This window comes from Theobroma cacao, chromosome 1 (genome assembly GCF_000208745.1).
Source record: "Theobroma cacao cultivar B97-61/B2 chromosome 1, Criollo_cocoa_genome_V2, whole genome shotgun sequence".
Lineage (NCBI taxonomy): Eukaryota > Viridiplantae > Streptophyta > Magnoliopsida > Malvales > Malvaceae > Theobroma > Theobroma cacao.
In genome coordinates this window covers 31,815,271-31,840,703 of record NC_030850.1, presented here as the reverse complement: position 1 = coordinate 31,840,703, position 25,433 = coordinate 31,815,271, and the positions used below count along the sequence as shown (strand labels likewise).

The 25,433-nt window shown below is 33.5% G+C and overlaps 2 protein-coding genes across 2 annotated transcripts; both read right to left on the bottom strand.

Annotated features, from left to right (window-relative positions):
• LOC18613670 lies at window positions 2,939-7,108 on the bottom strand. The gene is made up of 5 exons (XM_018113940.1): window positions 6,158-7,108; window positions 4,926-5,438; window positions 4,579-4,638; window positions 3,918-4,334; window positions 2,939-3,822 (listed from the first exon to the last, which is right to left on the bottom strand). Exons 1-5 carry the CDS (start codon window positions 6,824-6,826, stop codon window positions 3,244-3,246), a joined length of 2,238 nt encoding a protein of 745 aa, XP_017969429.1. The 5' UTR covers window positions 6,827-7,108; the 3' UTR covers window positions 2,939-3,243.
• LOC18613669 (dnaJ protein ERDJ3B) lies at window positions 9,321-13,554 on the bottom strand. Its single transcript, XM_007051008.2, has 10 exons — window positions 13,239-13,554; window positions 13,013-13,161; window positions 12,789-12,918; window positions 12,218-12,329; window positions 11,312-11,428; window positions 11,062-11,148; window positions 10,365-10,424; window positions 10,109-10,186; window positions 9,930-10,001; window positions 9,321-9,810 (listed from the first exon to the last, which is right to left on the bottom strand). Exons 1-10 carry the CDS (start codon window positions 13,307-13,309, stop codon window positions 9,652-9,654), a joined length of 1,035 nt encoding a protein of 344 aa, XP_007051070.2. The 5' UTR covers window positions 13,310-13,554; the 3' UTR covers window positions 9,321-9,651.

Here is a 25,433-nt window from a genome sequence, read left to right as displayed (position 1 = left end):
TGAGGTTAGTGTGAGTACGTATAGAAATCTTAAAGAAATCGATTGCATTTCCAAGTTTCAACAACTTCAACTGAGTTTAAGAAACGGTTCTGTACTGGATGTTGTTCTAGAATATAGGTGTTGCATCCCTTTCGATGACCAAGTTTGTGGTGGTCATTGTTCTTGGGCCTTATGTTAACGAACATCAGAACAAAAGAAACAACCCAACTCCATGACTGTCACTCCATCCCCTCTGATGCTTCGCCTGGGATTGACATCTGAACCCAAGTATTTGGATGCCCGCTAACCGCAGTTTAAGATGGTGGCGTGGATCGGCCCATAGTAAACGAAAACGAGCTTCCAGTCATCGTTCTCTCCCGTGGCCCTTTCTCCTGGTTTTGGGTCTTGTTTTGATCTCAAAAGTTGTAGGAATTATACTATGCAAATTCCTTGTCTACTACCTCCACTGGATAGAATAAATGGGTTTAAAATTTTGCGCAAACCTGTAGAAGAAGGGACACTTCTCTTTCCCTTTTGGGCTGCCCGAAGAACCCTCCTTCGCAGCCTTACCCAAATCCCAAGGCAAGAAAACAAAGGCATGTCCCTCATCTATTTATCTACGCCATGTATTACACCAACTAACCTAAACCCACAAATTAACCACGCTATTAATCTTCTCAACTTTAGGCATGCAATCTATATTGTCTTTCCGAATAGCTTACCGACATCATTTCCAAATGCATCGTTAGAATTGAAGAAATTAATTAGTTTTTTTTTTTTTGGAAAAATTATCTCTACTTTTTAAATTATGTTCCTTTAAAATCAAGTGGTATAGTTTCTTGTACTAAAGGTAATTACTTGAAACTTTATAGAGTTGAAAAGACTAATCTACATGTTATTGTACTTCCTTTCTCGTGTGTATTATTTAAACCGTAGTACTTGTTAATGGTGGTCCTTCCCTATCAATATCTAATGTTCATTTGATTATTATAATATATGATTACTTATTTTTATTTTTTTTTATTTTAAAATATTAATAATTTATTATTAATTTAAAATATTAATCATTAATGTTTAAAAATAGTATTATTTTATTTATAATTTAAATACTATTATGATTAAAATATTAATAATTTCAATTAATTTTTTAATTTAAAATATTATTTTTAGAATATAGAATTAAAATTTTCAATTTTTTGTTTTAATTTTGTTTTTCTTTTTTTTCATTTTCCTTTCTTCTCTTTTGGTCAATCCTTGGAGATGTGCCTAGCATAATGGTGCGTCGATCTACTGCTCCTTGTGGTTGAATCTAACCACTAAGGCACTAGATCAATACTCTTGGAATCTAGCACTCTACGGCCAGATTCGACGCTCCCTGCTACTAGATCTAACTATAAACATTAATTTGGCATTTTCTCTATTGAATTTGGAAGAAGATCTCTAAATCCAATTCTAAAATCACTTCCACCATTGCCGTTCCCCTCTGATGGTGGGCGGAAGATTATAGAGAAGGAAAAAAAGAGAAGCTAAAACGGAGAGAGAAAATGATTAGAGAAAAAATATTTTCATATAAGTAGGGTTGATTTTTTAAACTTATACAGGGTATTTTGATCTTATCATTTTTAAAGATTATTCTTCAATCATAAAATAGCAAATACCATAAAATTGGTATTAGTTATTCTTTCATTTTAGGTAATATTTGAGAATAAAAAATTTTTAAAAATAACTATACCTTAAAATATTGGACAACCAAATTAAAGAACAAATGTTTCTTAAAACCGTTCTTGCGACTAAATGTGTCGTAAAAGTAATTGTTTGAAACGTTATTGAGTTGAAAAGAATAACCAATTCTACAACATGTTATCTACTTCCTTTGTCGTGTACATTATTTCAACCGTAGTAGTCGTTAAAGGTGGTCCTTCCCTGTCGATATCTAATGTTCATTTGATTGTTTACGTTTCTTTCCCTTCCTCCTCTTCAACCACAAGCTTTACCCATGAATAGCCCTTGCCAATCTTAAGTCACATTCATGAATTTTGGCATCTCTTGCACAATGGTGCACGTCCCACTTTCGAGCTTCCTGCCATCCCTTGTATCAAATCCAAAAGAGAGGAAAAATCAAGGCCGTTGTTCTAGCAAACTCGCTAACCCCGAAGCAAAGCAACCACCGGATAACGATGGAAGTCCACACGTAAACGCTGCTGCAACGCGCGATTATGGGAGAAAGTTTGAGCTTCGGGTGAGCCAGGTAGTCCTGGTTCATCCATAAACAGGCTGACTGACTTTTTGCCTTGTTGGATGGATGGGCATAACGATCACAGCCATTTTGGACCTGGCTTTGTGGGGACTCCTATTTTGTCAGTAGATGAACCTTTTTTCCTCTGCAGCCCCAAGCAGGACGAAAACGTTTTGTTCATGGCTTGTCGATTTCTGAGAATCTCTCCCATGTGCTTAATGTGGGTCATTACAACAATTGGGCAGCAAGATTGCAAGACCACGAAGAAAAGTAAAGAATCTGAGCAGGAATTGCTAATTCTAGCTAACAAATAACAGCTTGTTCCAGGTCTAAGGGAAGTTGCATTAGTTCCAAAGAAATCAAGGAGCTCCCTTGATTCGAGTGATCTGGGCAAAATTGAGTGCACTCTAAGAGAGTGATATTTTACTTGTTTGCGACACGTTTTGTGCATGATTCAATCATTGGTGTAGTGACTGAGATATTTGTTGATGGTTAAATAGATCTGATTCACTCAACACCACTAAGCTTAACATCATTCTCAATAATTATAGCAACCTAGCAAGATCTTTCTTTCTTTCAAGTTTCAATTATACTCCACGGCCGTATCTGCAAAACCCAACACTCTTGACTACCATTTTCATGAACCATATCCGGGTAAAACTGGTAAGATTTGGGCAACTATTATTGAGGAAAAGTCAAGATTAACTACCAGTGATCCCAGGAGACAAAACATAATATGGATTCCACTAGTAGAGCAATACTCGTAATTCCAAGTATAATCAATTTTTTTTTTCTTTTCATTTGGTATTGGTATCATTCACAATCAATGTACTATTTCCATACATCAATTTGACACTGTCCGTCTGATTAAAAAAATGATAAGAAAGAAAAAGAATGAATCGTTTTCAATTTTCCTTTTTTAAATCAATGAATAAAGAATCGTCTAACCATCTTGCAGCCACGTGCCGCCACCTGTTCAATACTCCCTCCCTCCAAACAAACACTACACGCGCAACCAAATATGCTGATCAGCGAAAATTGATCACGCTGTATGCACCCAAGAGTAACAACTTGGCAGGGAACAAAAGAATCACTAGCAAATGCATGTGCTGTGAAGCAACAAGTCTACCGAACCGTTTCAAGGACTCTCTCCCAGTTTGCAAAACGCCAACCAAGTTGAATTGTTCTTGGCCCACATTGATTGTTGCAACAGGTCTCCCAAGAATGATACCAGCATTGATGCCACAAGGTAACACCAGGGGCCACCAGACCTTGCGCCGGTGCTCTCTCTTGGTTTTCCTGATGCGATTTAGCTCTTGCCGAATCACACCTCGAACAGATACCAAGTAAGAATTCATGTCATGATCTCTTTGGATGGTTCCTTCAGAACCATATGCAGTGCGGTCGCTCAGGATCTCAAGTGGATGTGGCGAGTTAAAGAAAATTCTCCATGCAGCCTGAAGCAGCTTCTCTTCATTATCAACATCTGACAATGGACAGCTTAGAAAATATAGCCCAGTTCCTGAAGGAAGGAGATGATGATGTGGAGAGAATTTCTCATCTGGTTGTAATATCAGAAGTTGCCCCATTGGAGCATACAATAGCTTCTGCAGTAAAACAAAATAATGAGAGTTAGATCAGAGAGTTACTTACATGTTCGAATTAAGTTGCACTTTGATATTTGAAAATGCAGAAACATTACCTGACTATTGAGACAAGGATGATGGCGAAAGTTTCCATTAAGAGCCTTTAAAAGCTCTGCGACATGATTAGGATAATTGCAAGAGAAGGCTCGGGGAACAATGTCTCTGTGCATTGTGATTGCCTGAACATGACTTCGTGGCAACCCAAGTTTGCGAAGAAGACGATCACCCCCACACATGATGCTTGGTGATCCAAACATTATAACAGGAAGTAAGGAAGAAGCCGGCAGTTCACCTCTTATCAGCAACATGAGATTTACCAATAGTGACAAGCTGCCACCAAGAGAGTGCCCAGTGAAGCGGAAAGTTGCATGCTTGCCATGAGATTTTAAGTGGGAACGGACTTCAGGCAGCATTTGCTCATACATGCCTTTAGCAGCCTCATATATACCTCTATGCACGAGAACATCCAATCCCTAAACCAAAAAGATTGTATTGCATTCATCAATAAAAGAAAATACATTTATCACATTCCTCTATGATACATTTAACCACATGCCAAATACAGATGTTCAACATTCCTGATTCGCTTGTCTGAAAAAGGTTATGATGAAGTTGGCATATGATGCCATTTCTATGAGCATCTTATAAATTTTCGAATAAAAACAAATCACATAAAGATTTGCAAGCAGCAAATCAACAGATTTATTAAAAAATTACCTCAAACTGAATAGGCTCAAAAAGTAGATTTGCCTGCCAAGATGCCAATGACTCGGATCCCTACATATACAAGTCATAATTTGAGTAAAACCAAATGCACAGAAAAAGGGGCCAAAAACAAGCAAAAAAAATAAGTTAGGTCTTGTGAAAGTGTCAATGGCAACAGCATAACAACTAGATCAAAATGTAAGGTCACTGTCCAAAATGCAAAATGCATGCATGTAATCAGCTCTCGATAGATTTGCAACTCTTATAAAGAGAGCACGTTTTATTCCCCCGTTACCACATATCCAAAAAGTAATGTTTTAACATAAAAAATGAATTCATGTATGGATAATGTTACCTACCTGAACTACAAAGAATCTTGTAGCACTCTGATCATTGTCGCATATAAACCACTCACAAGGCGATGAATGAGTTGAGTTCAAATCATCTGCAACAGCCTGCTTCACTTCTTCCTTAGCAGCAACCACGGCAGTCACAGAGTCTGTGGTTGCTATTAAAGAGGCCACATCAGAGTTTCTCATCTCAGCGCTGCTTTCACTTCCACTGCCATCATCAGATGAATCCTTACTGCTTTCAGGTTTTGATGATTTGAATGGAAGTATGGTCTTTGTATGGGAATGCAAATAAGAAGCAGCGGAGGCAGCTATCTGATACGCAGCAGAGGCGCTGATCCGGTAGCCAATATTTTTCTGCTCATTGCCTACTGTATCATCCTTTCTATTCCTTTCTAACTCTTGATTCTCAGAGGACACACCAGTTTTCTCATGATTTTTCTCAGCTTTCATTGCCGATTCTCTCTTCTCTATTGATGAAGTTACCAGGCGTAAACCACGATATTTTAGGAGGCTTTCAGGCTAAATTTAACCCCAAAAGGAAGATGAAGGAGAAAAAAAAAACCATGTTATTTTTCATAGACAAAATAGAACTGCTGATGTATTAAACTCAACTTTCAGGAGATATAGATATATTACTAATGTGAGCCAAGGTAAAATTTACAGAGAAAATTGCCCTTCAAGGATGCAATAACTATTTCATCAATAAAGAAATACCAAGCACACCCATCAAAGATGGAAACGTGTTATCTTCCAAATAGAAAAAAATTACACAAATGTAAAGTTTTGCTTGATGCACCAAAAAACTCAAAAGTTTCACAAACTCAAGATGCAACCATCGAGTCAAAACCACCCTAAACCCTTGTAAGATGCAACAATCAAGTTAAAACCTTTACCAGCAACAACTTTCCAATTTGCAGAACTTGATTTCTAGGACTTTTCGTGTAACAATCATGATGAGCCAATTGGCTGACAATATGTGCAGAAAGACTTCAGCTAGATCCCGGCGTCCCAATTTGGCTTTAACAGAAAATTAAAACTTTGTAAAATGATCTTAACGATTTAAGATTGAAATTTCTGGTTTGCTTCGATTAAATGATAGATTGAACTACTTAATCTCAGGTCTTAGGAACCCAGAAATGATCTCTAACTTTGTCGATTCACAAACACATGCCCGCATTTTAAAAAGAATAAACAAAATAAGAATGAAAACGAACAAAAACAAATTTCTAAGTTCATACCTTAATCTTTGGAATAGCATAAGCCAAGCTTCCAAGATACGACATTTGAGCGTACAACTTAGCCTCAGCTAAAGACACCCTGCGTAACATCTTGGAAAACGAATCTTTATCAATTTCAATCTCCTTTTTCTCATTTTCTTCATCATCATCATCGTCATCAACTCTACAAAATTCACAGATTTCTTCCTCCTCATTGACGATACCGTTTCGGTTATTTTCTTCTTCGGTCTCCCTTTCTTCATCAACGCTCTTTCTCTCTTCTCTCCACAATGACTTCACGTGCAAAATCTTCAAAACCCAATTCCCCTTTTGCCCTTCCGAGGTCCCCTTCGTTTCGCCGCCATTCACGTTCTCCTCGTACACTTTTCTTGCCTCTTCATTGCTCTTATTCTCCACCAAAACGACGTCGTCAACAGCCATCCCGTTGTACCTCTTGTCATTTCCAGCTCCACCTCTGGGCCACAAAGATTTCAAAGGGTACCGAAACGAGAACATGGAAAACGCCGTCTTCTGCGGTGGCACCACCGACGCCGATGTCGATTTATGATCCACCGAGGACCGCCCCATCGCACTCACCTGCGTTGCGTTGGTCCTACTTTCCAGGGCCCCAGTTACCGAGATCGCCGGTGTCATACCATGAATCCCCGTTTTCAAACAAAGACCATCCATTCTTGTTTCTCTCAATCACGATTCGCTTACGGGCTTCGTTAGCTTCTCTTAAAACGTAAATTTTAATACTAGCAGTATAAATTATAATACTAAATAATTCTACGTCGAAAGATCAAAGCAATAGCAGGCAGCAATAGCGAGAAGCAAGGCGCTAAGCCGTTAACGTAACCCAACAATCTTTGAATTTCAACTGTCGTTTCCTTCTTTCTTTGCTTCTTCTACCTGTTTTCTCGTTTAAAATCTTTGATCAAAGTTCTTCTTTATATAAAAGAAAGGAAGCTTTTGGAGAGGAGCAAGAAAGGTTAGGAATTCCTTGTTACCAAACAGGTCACCAACCTGATTAAACGATTTTTTTTTCCTCATTAAGGTGCCGCAGGAAACGGCGGCGTTTAATGGAGTTTTAGACTTTTAGTGTGGCACATGGGGTTAGCGCTCTTTGTCGGGTTTGCCCTCAAAGGCCCTTTAGTTTGGAAGTGAAGGCTTGAAGAGGTAGGGGAGTGACGGGGACCACCATCCTGACTGGTTCCAAAAGTGCGTGGAGAGAATATCTGTTTGCCACGTCAGAGCATTTCTGGATGAACTACAAACTCGAAACCCAACCCAGCGACGTGTCCTTAAAGTTTCGCTCTTCCACCTTCTCTCTATCTTCCGCTTGATTTATCTAACAGTTCGTCGTTGGCTTTTACACGCCTCCCACTAGGTGCCAGCGGTCGACACCTGTCACTCTATTTTTATATATTTTTTTATCTTCATCAAAACTTTTGAAAAAAAAGTATAACCCTGAAATTGGAAAAAAATAAAACATTTTAGTAACTCAAATATTCTGACGTGGATTGAACTTTATAAATCTATTTATTATGTATCATTATAAGTTCATTTTGTATTGAAACCCATTGGTAGATGTCAAACAAACAATAAAAAAAAAATTATAATATAAAGTTCTTATGTGGATGTTGTGTTACAAGAAACCGTGGCCGATGAACGGTTCATCTAATTTCTTTTTTAGAAATAGGGTGAATAAATGAGCAATGTCTATTTTAATATTAACAATTAATACTACTAAATAATTTTTGTTTGGGCGCTGACGGTTGGGAAAGGGTTGACGTAGGACGTGAACATCTTGGAGGTTGACGAAAGCGATATTAATTATACTACTACAACGATAGTGTTATTTGGCGGCTCAAAATCAATGAGTTTAATGAGGCAATGACACTAAATTTTGAAGATTAGTTACATATTTGATATTTTGATTATAGTAAAATTATCAATTTAATATTTAAAAATATAAATTTGTGATTAAGTTTATCAATTTTATTTCCTTATAAATATTACGTACTTCATTAATTTTATTAACCAAATAGATAATTTGATATCAAAAAATAATTAATAAGAGTCAAACACTTTACGTAATTTTCTTAGTTGTTTTTTGGTAATATAATTAATTTAATTAAAGTAGTTAGTTTGTGGTACAAATTGTTTAACAAAATTAAAATTTGATTACTTAATTATCAATTTTTAAAACTTTTAGTTATTAAATTAAATATTTGATCATAATTCAAAGAGCAAATATGTAATTAGCTTTAAAACTTAACATAATAGTCCAATTGAATAAAGTCAGGGTGGGCATCGCTTTCTTTTTGGTAAGAAAGTCGGTTCACAAATCTCGGCATCTAAACTTAGGGGTGTGTCAAGTAGTTGGACACGAGTGGACTACATTTTCCAGGGAAGCCAATGTGTTAGCGGTTGGATCATGAAAAAGTATTTGATTGGTTAAGCAAATGTCGTCTGTGTTGAGGGCTTTACTCTTTGCTAGGCAGGGCCCCCGTAAGGGTTTAAGAGAAAAATGAAAATGTGGGCACGTGGGAACTTTTTAAGGAACTAGCTAGCTAGCTAACTAGGAGGATTGCTAAGAGAGTTTGGATTTAATGTAATTTGATGTCAAATTAAGTAAAAATCAGTAATAATAAAACTAGTCTTTGTTGTTTAAAGAAACATGGTAACTTAAGAGATCTTATTATCAGAGTCAGCCAACCAGGAGGAGGAAAAGATGATGGGAAGAAATGGAAGCCCAGCCCAAGGCATGACGCGGGGAAGCCGACAATGTAAAGACAGAGACCATGCCAATATCCAGAGGACCAAGCCCAATACAAAGAATCCTCGTCCATTTTTTTTTCATCATCGTGCGATAATTGGGCAGGTCAGATTAAGTTTCAGTGGCGTCCTTTCGGGCCGAAAAGATATTGTTTGGGCTTTTGAGGACGTCCTGTTTACATTATTTCAGATTTAAGCCACTGTCGCTTTAAATTTAAGTTGCTGTCGTTTTAAATTTAGATCATTTCAATTCATCGTTCAAGTCTCATAAATAGGCAAAGTATTGGGAGGAGAGGAATGGCGCGTTTCAACCCGTTAAGGAATGACTTTTCAGTTAATTAAAGATCTGGGGTGTCAATTTAAAAATATTACAACTCGCAAATTTAATATAAAAGAGGCAAAATAATAGTAGTAATGACAATTACAGTAGCAACTCATTAAAACTATTTCGTGAACACAAAACAAGAAACGAGATAGAGAACAGTATCTCGTATGAGCCAAAAAAGAATGTTATACTAAAAACGCCCCTCCCAATTGCTGGACAGTTGAAGGTATTAGAGCAAAAATATTTTAAGACTTCAAGTTAAGTATTTTGTTAATTAATGAGGGAGGAAATAGGTGAAAGGGAGAGAAGGAAATTAGAAACCCTCCAAGATTTCCTAGTTTCTATGTATCCTCATATCATGTTACAATGGGAACAATCTTAGGACCCAACAAAAATCGTATCCGCTATCCTAGCCAAGAACTGCCTTGATTTTGGCCTTCTGGTCCTCCGTCAGTGATGTGGGGAACAAAACCTCGAAGGTCACATACAGGTTTCCTTTCTTGTCGCTAGAATACAATGGCATTCCTTCTCCTTTGAACTTTCTCACCTCTTTGGGCTTAGTAATACCCTGAATATGCATTACAGGATTATTTCCCTAAACATATTGATGTTTAAATTCTATTTTGGATCATTTAGTTGTTGACTGAGACAAATTAAATGAAGCTAAATAGGATATGTCAGGCTTACCTTAGAGCTAATGTCCACTAAATGGTCATCAAGGTGTTTAATGGTCTTCTCAAAACCAACAAGAGCTTGAACCTGGAGCAAGTACGGAAGTGAAAATTAGTTCATAGTTCCCATTTTTCAAAAGAAGGTAATAAGGAAAGGTAGAGACAGATACCAATATCCTCAAATATGAGACTTACAAGTGTTATGGTGACAGTGGTGTGCAAATCATTGCCTTCCCTCCTGAAGTGATCATGGGGTGCTGTGTGAATTCGGAACTGCAAAAAGGTCACTGTCTCATGTGAGCAAGAATGGGACAAATGCCAAATATACTACCTAAAAGCCACATAGGATTGTTGACTGAATATAAATACATTGACATTGCCCAGCATGTAGCACAATAACTGGACCATACCAAAGCGTTAAAAAATTTTCGAATCATTGTTGGAAACTAACCTTCAAATCTCCAGGTTCTCCATCTATTATAGGCTCACCATCTTCATAAAAAACCACCTCCTGTAAAATGTACAGAGAACATTATTCCAAATCCAACAACAATATTGACTAGCTACATATCCTACTCCTAGTATACTATAAAGATACTATAAGATGATGACAATTACAACATCCCACAGAAATTGTAGGATAAGAAATTCTGACAAAATTGACAAACAAACAAATCTGCATAATAATGATGTGTTCCATTTATACAAGACATCAAAGAATCCCTGGAGAGATTTAATAGAGTACATTTCTCTGTCTGCTTTTTAGTAGAAATGTTGAATAATAAAGCATGCCATAACAAGTCAGCAAACCATGATTCTATTTTCTGATCACTTAACGAAAGCACAGGTGCACAGACAGAGGAAAGGAGCATCCGGAACAATTATTTGGATTTAAAGAATAAAAAAAAATGAAACACAACAATATTGATGGTACTATTAACAACTCTTTCTGCGTCAAATATTTCAAATGACAAACTTTTCAGATCATAGAACAGTTTCTACTCTCACTTTCCTTTGGTTTTAAACATGACTATACATTTAAACATTATTTAAGAAAAACCGGGCAACAATATCAACATGCACTCTGAGAAAAACAACAATAATGAAAAGATATCACAAATTAAATAATTCTAATTCTCCAAACTTACTTGTCCATCTTGCATTCCTTTCTCAATATCAACTGTGACGAAATATCCGTCTCGTTCATATTTGACATTTTGGCACTGCTCACAAACCTGAGAAAAGAAATTTTGAGAATAATTATAAAGGCTTGATAATGGCAACATAACACATGGCATATTTCATAGCATGAAAAGGCCCAGGAAACAAGATAAAAAGTACAATAACAAAATGGAACTGAAATATTAAAGAAGAAGACAAACAATAAAGCCACAGTACCTGTTCAGTCATCTGTTGGAACATCCCTGGACCAATTTGCTTATGATAGACCTCATTTCTGCAGTTACAGCGTCGTTTACCTGGAGCTGGCTTTAAAATGTTTTTCTCCCTCCAAACCTGGGGAATTCCAAATCGCTGTTATCTTTCTATAAAATAAGAACATTGAAGAGAGGAGGGGAAATGGGGGGAGAAACAGAGAGGCAAGCACCTAGCTAATAGCTCCTAATTTCCCCTCAAAGGCTCAAATTAAGGACAAGACGGAACAAATTACACCCTGTGCCTCTATGTCTAATTGATTGATCCACTAGCTTCCTGGGAAACTATAAACAGTTAACAAAATAAAAAATTGCTAAGTATACATCATTAGTTCCCAATGGCACTCTCTTAACAGCTCTGTCTTCTGCACTTCTGAGAGCTGCTTTAACAAGGCTGACAAGGAGAACTGGCTAATGATCTAGCTCATAGCTAAGCCAGGTCCGTGCATAACATAGCTTGATATGCTTTATACAAGATCCTATGATGCCTTATAGCTAATACAAGTAAGTTCGAGGGAGAGAGTCTAGCTTTGCCATTTGCAAAGGGTACACAAAACAAACAAGTCAGGTAAAGTATCTAGGTGAAAATTTTGGTTATGATTAGATGGATATGATGTTTAGCCTACTGATATCCTGAGAAAGTAAAAGTGTATACATATATGATCTTATTTACAAACTTGCTTCCCGAGTTTAGTGGGTTATATAATATGCGTATGTTGACATTGTTGTACATAGACTAACAAACTTATCTATGACATTAAATAAATGCACAAATATTTTAGATTCCACGCTAGTCAAGATGACCAAAAGCTGATCAGTTACAGATTTGGGTCAAGGATAACATATACCACCAGAAGACATGATTTCTCACCTTAAGAGTACCTCCCATGTACAAGTCTTCCAGTGTTGCATCTAATTCAACAATCACATCATCACCCTTCACAATTTTCTCTTCCTCTTCTGCCTGGCCGCCACCAAAAAACCTAAAGAAAAGCTCCATCTTGTCAGCAATTGTAGGTGGTCGAATTCACCATAACATAAATAAAAGTGAAAATTACCTCCAAAATGATGGCTAGCCACATTTAAACTAAGTTGAATGTAGGATTAGGTAGGCTTTCTTACAGGTTAAAACAGTTATTATCAATGTATGTTATCCAAAAAATAAGTAAACAACAAGCATTTTACTGATGATTTCAGCACAATCGTCAACATAATCACCAATAAAGTATAGGTTCTAACTACCACTATAGGGAACCTGAAGTTGGGTAGCATACCTAAGATACCATAAGATGCATTAATAGGCTCCTAGATTGTGGGTTACAATGCCAGCACATTACTTACCAAGTTTATTCTCATCATAGCATAACAATTAATACTATATTACTATAAAGACAATTAACCGCAATGTGATATTAATAAAAGAGCAAATTCAAAAATCTTACATGCCGAAGAAGTCCTCTAAGTTACTCCCCATTCCTCCTCTGCCTCCGCTGGCAGCATGCTGCTTCAGGCCGTCCTCTCCATACCTATCATATATGCCCCTCTTTTCGCTATCCGACAACACCTCATAAGCTAACCATTCATCAAAAAAATTAATCATTCCAAGAAGAAAAACTAATTAACTCCATACGCAAATTTTTTTTTTCATATTAAAACGAGATTTTACCGTTGTTAATCTCCGCAAATCGCTTATCGGCCTCTTCATTCCCGGGGTTCTTATCAGGATGATACTTCAATGCCAGCTTCCTATACGCTCTTTTGATCTGCTCATCCGATGCTCCTCTCGGCACTTGCAATATCTCATAATAACTCTTCCTGCATCAAAATCACCACAAAATTTCACGCACATAAACGCCACTTTTGCAAAGAGAAAGAGAGAGATAGGCGCTTACCCTGCAAAGGCGGCGAGCGCGTAAGACAAAGCGCATAGCAGAAAAAGTAGCTTCGTCCTTGGATGCGCCATGGATTTTCAGATCAGGAGAGAAACTGGACCTCTCCAGAAGTTATACAAATTGTTTAGAAATTCTTATCAGATCTTCGATATCTAAGACACAATGCTATTTTTTTCTTTTTCTATTTGCGAGAAAGATTAGAGGGTAATCCTAAGCTTTGGTTTTGCTTATTTTCTCCAATGGATCGTTTATTCCGTTTGGGTGTTTTGAAAGTGGGCTTTGGAGTTTTAAACTTTTATACAAACACAACAACAGGATACACCAAAGCGAAGCTTGAGGCATCAACGACTTGACTTACTTTGGGACTAAACTCTTGGCAACGTGTTCTTGCGAAAACTGGCCAATGAGCGAAAGCTCGTTGTTGTTTCTTCCAATAGGGTTCTGCCACGTGGTGGGATTTCGTCTCCCGCGGGTCGCAGACCCAATCCCCTGGAAAAGAGTGGAAAAATTGTTTTCAACCGATTTCTGACCTCTATGCCTGGCTGCCCCTAAGCCCGTGCTCATGGGGCGAAAGCTGGATAGTTCTCCAAACGACGTCGGCTGAGGTTTTTATTGGGCTTAAAAGAACTAATGAAATTTTGCTAATGGGCTTTTGTGTAAGTGAATTTGTCCCGACAGTGCGACCACTAGTTCGGCCCCAAATTTGTTGTTATGTCTATCAATCACTAAATAGTCCAATTTACCAACCAAAACATTCTAGGTGATGCGCCTACGTATAATCCATGTTGCCTATCCAGTCTTGCATTTATGTTGCACACTGGACATAAAAACTTTTAATTGAGCCGAGCTGATATAGGGTCCAGCTCGATTTCCATGGAGTTTTATTATTTTGCGTTCGACCGCGGCTCAAAAAATATTTGATAGGAACGGTTTAATAATTTTAAAAGTTTAAATTTAAATATTTAAATGAGGTTTTTTTAATGAAATTAAAAAAATTAACTTTGAATAACTGAATTCATATTTTCAATTTGATATATTTAAATATTTATTAGGAAATGTAAAAAATATTTAACTATTATAATTATTTTATATTTTTAATGGTTAATATGAAATCAACAATTAAAAATTTTAATTCAAATAAATTAACTATCACATAAAATAAAAATAATATAACAATATAATATAAATTCTAAAATAAAGTATAAAAATTTGCAAATATTAGAAGAACAGCACCAAATAGTTGAATGCTTATTGCAAATCGTAAATGAGGTTTATGACTTTATAAATATAATAACATAACAGACTTCCTACGTATTCTTTGAAAAAAAATTGAAATTAAAGAAAAAAATAGCAAATCAGGAAAGAAGAATTTAAAAGTGAATATTATAAATTGAAAAAGAAAAGATAATTGGTTTTATATATAAGAAAAAATAACTATTGAAAATTATTAATTACATTTTACTATTAGTTGATTGAAAATAAAAAAAAGTGAGAAAAATATTTGTTGGAGATAATTAAATACATATTATTGTTAGTTGATTGAAAATAGAAAAAATAGTTGAGAATTAATAGCATTTTAAAAATTAAAAAGTGATAAAAAATTAAAATTTATTAAGTACATAATTAGAAAAGTGAGAGAATATATTATTTTATTAATTATTTTTTATTTTTATATATTTTTAATAAAAAATGAGATAATTAGTTCAAAATTAATAGAGATGTAGAAATAAGAGAAAATAAATATTTATTAGACATAAGTGAATAGTTAAATATTTAATTAATTATTTTAATTTGATATATTTTTAATATAATTAATTATATTATTATTATTATTATAAAAATATAAGATTTTTCTCAATTTAAGACCTAAAGCTCTTACTTAGGTGGCCTTACCTAAGGGCCGTCCTAATAGTAGAGTTACTTGAGCTTACTAATTATTATTAATTTATATAAGAAACTCAAATCTCTTGACTTGAGTTCGAGTTTTAAATAAAATTTTAAAATACATAATTAAATTTATTATTTTATTTATATGTATAAATATTAAAAATATTTTTTAAAAATAAAAAACTCAATAAAGTTTGTGAGCTACTTGAGTCAAATATTAAAAAATTCAAACTCAACTTGAAGGTGAATGAATTAAATTAAAATATTTCATTACGTGAGAACAAGAATGTCTAATGAAGGTATAAAAATACAATAAGTTATTACATACTATTATTCTTACCACGTCACCGTGTAAAATCTAATGCTAAATCAAAATATAACATGCGATCGAAAACTATAATACTTACTGTTATTGTGTTCAATCATTGATGTTCTTTTATAAGTACAAATAATCTGTCCAAGAACATCTATCCCAAATCCAACGTTATAGCAGAAGGCAAAATTATCAGGAAAAATAAAATAAAATATAAGGCAAAGACTCTTTTAAGTATTCTTTTTGACTCGTTCTCATAGACAACCAAATCATTGTTCCGACAAGGATTCTAAAAAGGTAAGAGGAAATAATATTGAAGTAGGGTCTGCCCTGATCCTTAATAGTTAACAGCGCACAGGGCGCACAGGAAAGAGCGTGGAAAAAGGAACCAAGGAAGCGCAAATAATGCAAATTAAAGAGCTTTGGGTAAGCTAGCTGCCTGCCTCCAATCTGTCATCTTTCGTTTGTTTTCATTTTTTTGTTGGTACGTAAACCTCCTTTTGCCAACCATCAATTCAAAAAGACGAGAGAACCAGTCATTTTCCTTTAACCCTATCTCGCTCTTAAACAATTATTGATATGCAGACCATCACTCTGCGTGGTATATAGGCAAGTGAGGACTGACAAGTGAACAACCCAAAGAAAAAAAGAGGTTTCGAATGGTGAGTACTCAGACCAACCAGTCTTTTGCTTTAATTCATTTCCACCGGCGTTCACTTAAAAGCTAAAAGGCAAGCGATTATTGGAACGTACAAGTGCTGCTGCTCGATCAACCAGTCCAGATAAACATGAGTTTGGAACAAGAAATGAAGAATGGAAAATAGAGCAAGCTCTCTACTAAAATCCCACACCAATTTTTATATGCTGAATTCTTTTAAAATTGAAGAACAAATCTTTGTTTTTGGAAAGTATTCTTGCTGGAACTCGCGCGTTTATCCTTCCTTTTCCAAAAGATTTGACAATTGACACAACACTACATTAGTCGTTGGACTGTGTGCTGTGGCTAAAATGAAGTCCACTGAGAAGGCAATTGCATCTTAAAAGCTACATATATTCAATTTTTGGAACATGTAAAAAAATATTTAAAATTTAAATAAAAAATTAATTTGTTTGATAAAAATAAAAAATTATTTAAGGACTTTTTATAATAGTTAATTGTACTTAAACTTACTTGATGTGTAAATAAAGTGGTAACTTTACTATATAGAGTTATTTTATCATATTTTGAGTGATAAAATGATTAAATTTTTAAGTTTAAGCAAAGTTTTAAGTAATTTTCTTAGTTTTTCTTTAATTAGTTAACTCATAATTAAGTTAATTTACTTCAAGTTATTTTAGCTCATTTATATGGTAAAAATGCTTATTTTTAACTATAGCTGATTTAGCTCCTATGTTTTTAAGGTCTTAAAAAAAAGGAGTCAAGTAGTAAGGAATTGCACAAGTTATCCAGATGCAAACTTCACCGAACATGCAGTACTATTTCAGACATAACTCAAGCTACAGAAATCCAATTAACGTGATTTTTAGACCATTGGAAAGCTAAGAGGAAGGGATATAACTTTCATGTTTATCACTTTTGCCCAATTTTGATCCGAGTATGGTCAAAATCACGTTAGAAGTAACTTGACTACAACAGTTCTGCACTAGGCAACTTGAAGGAACAAAGCATGGTAAAAATTGCATTAGAAATAACCATATTGTCCCTTAATCTAGTAAAATTTATTCCATTGAATCTATTAAGTTTGATTACTTCTTGATTTTGGAAGTGAACCTTCACACTTGAATCTGATCCAGTCTCCATCACGAGAGGATTATAAAAAAAGTTTAAAAAATACCTTGAGATTGTTAGAAATATTTGAGAAAAAAAAATTGAAAAGAAAGAAAAGTATGAGTTTGAGGGCGCGAATTAACATTTTTCTTAAGGTATTTTTTCAACTTCCGAGATACAACAAAATTCTTATCACACTTATTAGAATCGTAAAAATAACAGTGTGTAAACGTTATTTATATAATAAACGAACCTACATGTCTTTAAATGTAAATAGTCATTTCTTTTCATAAGATAATTATTTAAAAGTTGTTTTCCTTTCATAAGATAACTATTTTAAAGTTATTTCCTTTTATAATATAGCTATTTATAAAAAATATATTTAATAACCTTTCATAATACAACTATTAAAAAGTTATATTTAATAAAGTAATTATTTATAACTTTTTAATCACAACTTTTCATTAATAAGACCAACATTAATAAACTATCTAATAGACTATGATACCGTGTAGAAAATACCTAAGATCGATCTAAGCAAAAAACTATATTACTTGATAAAAATAAAAGATTACATAGGGCTATTTATAATAACCAATTAAACTTAAACTTACTTACCATGTAAATAAAATAAATAGCAAATAAATAAATATATTAACCCTAGACTTCCTTAGAATACAGTTAAAGCAAAAAGAAAATAGTAAAAGATTACATAAGAAAATATTCTCTCCAAAATATTGTCTCCTTAATTTGAGGATATTCATATATTTGGTAATAAAATGTTTGTTAGTTTTTATTTTGCAAGCAAGGACGGAGCCTCCTTGAGCTGCCCTCAAAATTTTTAAAAATTTTTTTATACCACATAAAATTTTTAATATGATCTCTTAATGGACCCTCTCGAAATAAATTTTGATTTAATAATTAATATAAATAAATAATTAATATAAATAAATAATAATTAAAAATATCTCACATGCCTCAATTTTAATTTTTTTTGTTTTTTTATATTATTATTTATATTTATGTTTGTTTATATATTTGCTCATATGTTCTAAATTTCTATAGATTTTCTTCTTCAAATTTCTACAAATCATTAACCATATATTTTTTTTATTATGTTATATATGGGTTCTATCTTCTCCTTGCCATGTTCTTCTTTCTCCTATTATATAAAATTTATTTTTTATGATTTTAATATTTAAAAATTAATAAATTATTATATAATTTTCAAATATAAGTTATATTATTGCACTGTTGCATTGTTGTTTAAAATTTTATCAATGTATCATTTTTTATTAATTATGATTATGTAAGAAGAAATTATTTTAACTATATCTTTTTTATATACTTTACGTTTTATATTTAGTTACAAAGAAATTATTTTGAATATATAGTCCTTTAAACAACCTTAATTATATAGGAGAAAATTATTAATCTTGTATATCGTATTTATCTATTTATGTTTTTTGTATTATAGTTTTATATTTAATATTATAAGTTTAAATAGAAATAAAATAAGAATATTGGAAGTTGACTATATTAATATTTTTTCAAATTTGATTAAAGTATGAGTAAGTTGAAAACAATTGATAAATTCTTTAAATTTGAACCACCAAGCTTCAATGCTTCAACACATAAACAAGAACAACGTGAATCAAAATGTCATAAACTCAATTATAAAGAAATAAATGTTTTTCAATACATAATCAATAATTAATGAATTTGAATTCAATAAATCGAGTACAACTTTCTTAAAAGATTATTGTAAATTTTTTTTCTTAATTTACATATTATATAAATTTATTTTTTATTATCAATATTCTGATTATTGATTAAATTTAATATATTAATTTTTAAGATTTTTAATTCTTATTCTCTTATTTTTGACCCCTAATAAAAATTTTATTAACAAACAAATTGGAACATGTGAAGCATGCCTGCTGTACGTCCACTTTTATAAAGAAGATCAAACTGCACTTTATAATTCCTCTTTTCTCCCCCAAAGCGGCGGCATGTGCAAATGCCTCCAACAGCCCAGTCAGGCAATCACCATCGTATAATTTTACGGTATATGTCGCTCCTTCATTAACGTACTAGGCCTTGGGTTGGTCAGATCTGATCCTTCCCTTCAATTCATTTTTTCTAATCAAAGAAAAGAAAAGAGAGAGAGAGAGAGAGAGAGGAGAAATTGTTGTCACTGGTTAAAGCATCAATTATTTAATTACAAGAAGGGGACATTACAAGGAGTAAAGAAAGAGGAGACTGGAAGTAGCAGTGCTTAGTGAGTACATCTGAGCGAACTTGATCCTTCACTGTCGAGTGTTGACATTTCGAAATTTAATTTGGGCCACGTTTTGACACTGGCTTTTAGCACAAACAAAGAATATTAATATTGCATGCAGCCGTACGTATAAAGATAAGATGACTAAACAATTATCTAGCGAACAACAAGTCCTTGGCGAATTTCATTACCTTACGAAACCCTGAAGAGATCATCAAGGGTTAACACTAACAGGTGTACATTTTTTGCATGAAAAAAGGCTAAAGTTTTTCATGCCTTTATAAAGTTTTTCATTAATACATCATTGTGTGAGAATTGAACTAAAATTGTGATAAAAAAAAAATGGGGTAATTTAGCATGCTCATCATCAAACGCCTTTTCTCCAAACTTGCTACAAATGTGAAGGTTGCAAGTACGGTTTAATAACCAAGGTTTCATTATGATGGACTGTTATTTTCATCTAGATATAATGTTTAAAAATTATTTGGATTTTTTAAAATTTTAAACAAATTTTTACTTTTTTTATTACTTTTAATTAAATATTTGTACTTTTATTTTTTATCAAATAAATTTTAATAATTTATAATTAACTAATTATCATTAATCAAAATAATATTTATCATTTTCATGTCCACATGGCCTTGACATGGTATGATATGGATGATAAAAAATGTTACCTAGTTATATCGTCATATCACCATTTAATATTACATATCAGAGTCATGTGATATAAAAAAGATAAATGATGTTTTAATTAATGATAATTAATTAATAATTAATTATAAAAATTTATTTTATTTAAAATAAAAATATAATATTTTAATTAAATTTAATAAAAAATTAAAAAATTTACTTAAAATTTTTAAAACAATTTAAGAACTTTTTTAAGTGATCTCTTTAATCTAATGTTGTGGAGAATCTAGACCAATTATGCGCATATTGTACGTACGGCTAGGCAGTTGACAAATAAATGACAATTTCTCCAACCAGATGGCCTTAAAATGACAAAAGAAAAGAATTACAATTTCAATTTTAAAGAAATTTGGTCGTTGGAAGTTGGTTTCAATTCTATCTTTCACGATATTTTGCGTAAAATAATAGTATAGGCCTGGGCTCACGGAAATAACTTAATGAACCAACCTGTAGATAATAATAAAAAAATAGTGTAGATAAAGCCAGCCAATCATCTCTTAACACGATGTAATGACGCTGATGTGTTTTGTACATTTAAGAAATTAATTCGGTAGTTGAATTTAGTTTGTCCTTTTATGTCTGCCGACTATTTACCGAAAATGATAGGATGTGCTACCCTTTTTCCCTGGGTCCTTTGTGATGGCAAGGCATTCCACTTATAAGATCCGTAATCAGTTTTACTTCCTAATATTGAGAAAAAAAAAACAAAAAATTCAATTCATTCTAGGAAATGTGAACCCTGTGGGAAAGTGATCAGAGCTTTCACTTCAAAGGACAGCCTGTTTATAGGAGGAATTGTTATTTATCAATATCATGACCATGTACAATTCTTGTCCCTGGTGTTTTTTTTTTTTTTTCAAACCTTAAATATATGGTTAACAAAGGAACTAATTAGACATCGCATCAATCAATTTGATATAAATTTTAAAATTATTGTTTCTTGTTATTACTTTATATAACCAATTATTATAATATTATTTGTCATTTCTATATACTAAATTATAAAAAAATATTTTATATTGAGTAAATTATTTTTTTATCTTTTCAATTTTTGATATTTTTTATTTTAATTATATCATTTTAAAAAATAATATTTAAATTATCAATATTTATAAATAATTATTATTTTGATCACTTAACAATTAAACAATAACACATTTTTCGCACTACACAGTCCACATCAATCAACTTTAGTGAAATAATTGAATAGATGATAACATGAAATATCCAGTGCAAGATTCATTATCTTTAATGATTGAGCAATAAAATAAAAATACTTAAAAATGTTTATAATCAAAGTGTTGTTTTTTAATAATTAAAAAAAAAATTTAAAGTTCTTTTTTGAAGAGCAAATTTTTTTGAAAAGTTACAATTTTTTTAGTAGATAATTTACTCTTTTTCATTTTTAATTCCAACAATAGAAAATAAATGATAAAAATTGTACAATCATATCAGCCTTTTTTTTTTAGGGAATAAGAAATTTTATTACTTAATCAAACAAGGAAAACATACCCAATTACATCATAAAATAATATGTCTCTAACCTTGACTGGAGCAGTATTTTAACCTAGAAAATTATCAGAAATAATAAAGTCTTAATTAGTCATGAAATCCGCAACTCTATTACATTCTCGAAAGATATAATTAATCAAAACCTGCCATTGTTACTTGAACAAACTGAGAATGATTTGAATCAAATTGGAATTAGAACACGAGTGAATCAAATGAAAAGAAATCGCAAACTACTATCCACTTGAAGAGTTATCTTTCGAAAGCCCAATATCAGTCAAATCTTTATATTATATCAAATTTCAGCCTTTTTTTTTTCCTTTTGGGTTGAGTAAAAGGAGATAACAATAACAGCCTTCTTTGTTTTTTAAAACATGTATGAAGATTCATTTAGTTTTGATATACAGAATAAAAAATAATTATATCAAATTTCACTATTTTTCTTGAAATTCAACATGGAACTTCTAAATTATAAATTTTTTTTATAACATGTAGATTAAAATACATGTACAAACATGCGAAATTTAATGCTTGAACCTCATAGTGATTGGTACGGGGGAGCTTTTTATTTAAATCCAACAGTCAATATAAATTATTAATTATAAACAAGTCAAGATTTAAATGTAAAGAAGGTGCTCGTAGAAATCAAGTATAGGCTTTACCTTTTTTTTTTTTTTTCTATTATCTTAGGGTAGCCCGCACAGTGCATGTTTAGCCAGCCAACAAAAATTAAATTCATAACAATGCATATGGGTGACTATTCGGTTAAATCGATTAATTCGATTAAAGAATATCATTAACATTAATTGAGTTAATTGTCCTTTCTCAAAAAATTAATTGAATCGAATCGATTTAAGTATTTTAACCTACTTTAATTGGTTAAATCGATTTTAACCGATTTAGTCAAATTTTTTCATCAGTTTTTTTTCAACTTTTTAATTTATTTAATAAATTTGTTGATATTAAACTAATCACAATGGCCATATTCTCATATCTGTATAAATTTCTTAGTCTAAAATATCATCTAAAAATTTAAAACATTACACTATAATAATTAATTAATTAATTCTGCATAATATTCCTAAAAACATATAAAATGGGCCTGCCTAAAACACAAACATTTTCATAAAAAGGTTAAAATTTTTACCTGATTGGGCTAAACTGGCCCAAATGACCAAACCACTTCAGCCAACCCGTCATTGGAAGCCCGCGAATCCGCTCTAAGGCCTATTGTCCACCTGTTGCCCAAAACGATGTCGTTTAATGCTTCTAACCCTAGGTATTTAAACTCTCTTCCTTTCTTTCTTTCTTCATTTCTTCCCTCTTGTTTCTCTCTCTAAAACCCAAACTCTCTCCCTTCTCTCTACCAAACCGCCGGCCACCCTAAAACGGGACTCTCTTTGCCGCTCTTTTCCTACCGTCGAGCTCTACTCAAGATCGGCAGCACCGTCGGTGACCCGATCGACCTTCTTTCTCTAAATCTTTCTTCTTCTCGGTGCCGACACTTGGGAGCTTTTCTTCTCTCTCTGTCGTCGCCGACTGCCCCACAAGTTCCCCTTTTGTTGCAGTCGATCGACCCTTCAACTATCCTTCGTGGGTGTCGATCGGTAACCCAAATTGGACTTACCTCATTGCCGGCAACGTTAAGACCCAAAACTTCCCCTCTCTGACCGACAGCAAGCACAACAACTAGATCTCCTTTCTTGCCCAAATCGGGCTCCTTTTCACCGTCGGACAACTCTTAAAACCCAACTCTAAAAAGAACCACACCACCGACGGCACAAAAGGTCTCTCTCACCTTTCAAGTCGGCTCACCGCCTCCTCTTTGCCACTGCACTCTCTTTCTATGCCCACCTGCGACGAGACCCAAAATCCCCTTTTCGCCGGATCTCACTTAGCCTCCCTAGCCAGCAGCCCCAAATAGGGTTGCCTTCCCTGTCGGCAGCACCAAGACCCCGAAATCTGGTCCTCCTTTGCCCAATAGTGAATCGCAGCTCTATTTCTCACTGTGTTTATTTCCTTTTTTTTTTGTATATATTTTTTTGGATTTTTTTGTGGATTGTTGTGGCTGCTAGGAAGCTTAGGATTTTTGGTCTATCGATTGTGGTTTCTTGGTTGCCTAGGGATTTTTTTTTTGACTGCTTTCTATATGATTTTTTTTTGTTGTCGGTGCTTTTTTTTTGCTAAAAATTCTTAGGGATCGTTTTCATTGATAGCCGATTGCTGGGTTTTTTTTTATTTTTGGCCCGAGGATCCCCTGATTGTCGATTTTTGGCTCTGCTTTATACTCACATTTTTTGGCTTTTGCAGGGTGTCCTCCCACTACATTGCCAGACATGTGACACTATTCTCTTCAATTTTACCCCTTTTAATTGCATTGACAATCATCTCTCCTGAAATCACTATGTTAGTGAAGTTCCTGGTAGCATTTTCTATTAGCCTATCATGGTATGGTGGGGGTAGAGTACCAATAAAAAACATTGTTGTTTCTTTTTCAGTGAGAGGTGGTTGAACCTGTGCAGCAGCATTTCTCTATCTTTGAGCGTATTCTTTAAAACTCTCAGTGTCTCTTTTCTCTATGTTCTGTAAAGAAAACCTATCCGGGGCCATGTCCAAAACATGTTTATACTGAGCTACAAACGCCCGACCCAAGTCCTTTCATGTGTGGATTCGATTGTGATCCAGGTGGACGTACCACTTTGCTACAGCACCAGTGAGGCTGTCTTGGAAGCAGTGTATCAGGAGCTTGTCATCATGTGCATGTGCAGCCATCTTCTGACAATACATAGCAATATGAGCTTTTGGGCATTTGGTTCCATTATATTTCTCAAAATCTGATACTTTGAACTTAGGTGGGATGATCACATCAAGTACCAAACACCAATCTATTGCATCAATAGAACCATAGATGTCCATCCCTTCAATAACTTTAAGGCGCTTATCCAAAAGGTCATGCTTTTGCTGCATTTGCAATTCTTTCTTTAGCTCAGAAGATTTTCCTTTCAATTTTTCTTGCTTTCCAAGGTTATCTAAGTCGGGACTAGGAGTTGGGTCAGAGAAATTTACCCCCGAAAGTGACACAGTTTGCCTTTTTATCGGCAATTGACTCTGTCTTTGCGAACCTGATGATCCCTCAAAAGACCTATCCTCTTTACTAGTGATCATCTCTATTAACCTTTCTAACTGTTTCTTTATCTCGTCTTGGCGCTTCTCAATCTTGTCCAATCTTTTTGACTACTCATCTTCCATGATTCAAATTTGAGTCCACGTATCACACAAACAGCCAAAGGGCTTTCTCGAGCTTTTATCTTTTCACCAAAATGAAAACAAATTAGATCGAGCGATAAGTTCTTCCTTGTTAGAGATCTTCCTAAATGTACTCCTTCTTTATACAAAACTTGAAAAAAGATTTTTTATTCCATGAAACCAATGACATTGTTGCCTTTCTTGTCATTATATGTAGCGAAGTCAAGTGACAGTACTTACAAAAAAGTGGATGAATGATAAATGCATGGGTATCAAAATCAATGGATGCTTAAATGCATGACAAGATGACTTATGAGTCAATAGATGATGAATGATTTGGGGCACTTTTTATGCATGATGAGATTACAACAAAATCTAAGTTGTGTAAAATATTTATTTTTCCATTAATCATCATTCATTTTTTTGTTTTATCTTTTTTTTTATATATTGTATATATATTTTTTTGTTGTTTTGTTGTTTTTTTTTCTTTTTTTTTTT

What these genes read in the sequence shown, in the direction of transcription:
- LOC18613670 (XM_018113940.1), bottom strand. Translation starts at nt 6,826, where the DNA reads ATGGATGGTCTTTGTTTGAAAACGGGGATTCATGGTATGACACCGGCG. An exon ending in CAAGATTCTTTGTAGTTCAG is followed by an intron (nt 4,639 to 4,925) that starts GTAGGTAACATT and finishes TTGTATATGTAG; the next exon opens with GGATCCGAGTCATTGGCATC. An exon ending in TTGAGCCTATTCAGTTTGAG is followed by an intron (nt 4,335 to 4,578) that starts GTAATTTTTTAA and finishes TTTTTGGTTTAG; the next exon opens with GGATTGGATGTTCTCGTGCA.
- LOC18613669 (XM_007051008.2), bottom strand. Translation starts at nt 13,309, where the DNA reads ATGGCGCATCCAAGGACGAAGCTACTTTTTCTGCTATGCGCTTTGTCT. An exon ending in ACATGGGAGGTACTCTTAAG is followed by an intron (nt 11,429 to 12,217) that starts GTGAGAAATCAT and finishes GGAATTCCCCAG; the next exon opens with GTTTGGAGGGAGAAAAACAT. An exon ending in TCCAACAGATGACTGAACAG is followed by an intron (nt 11,149 to 11,311) that starts GTACTGTGGCTT and finishes TTCTTTTCTCAG; the next exon opens with GTTTGTGAGCAGTGCCAAAA.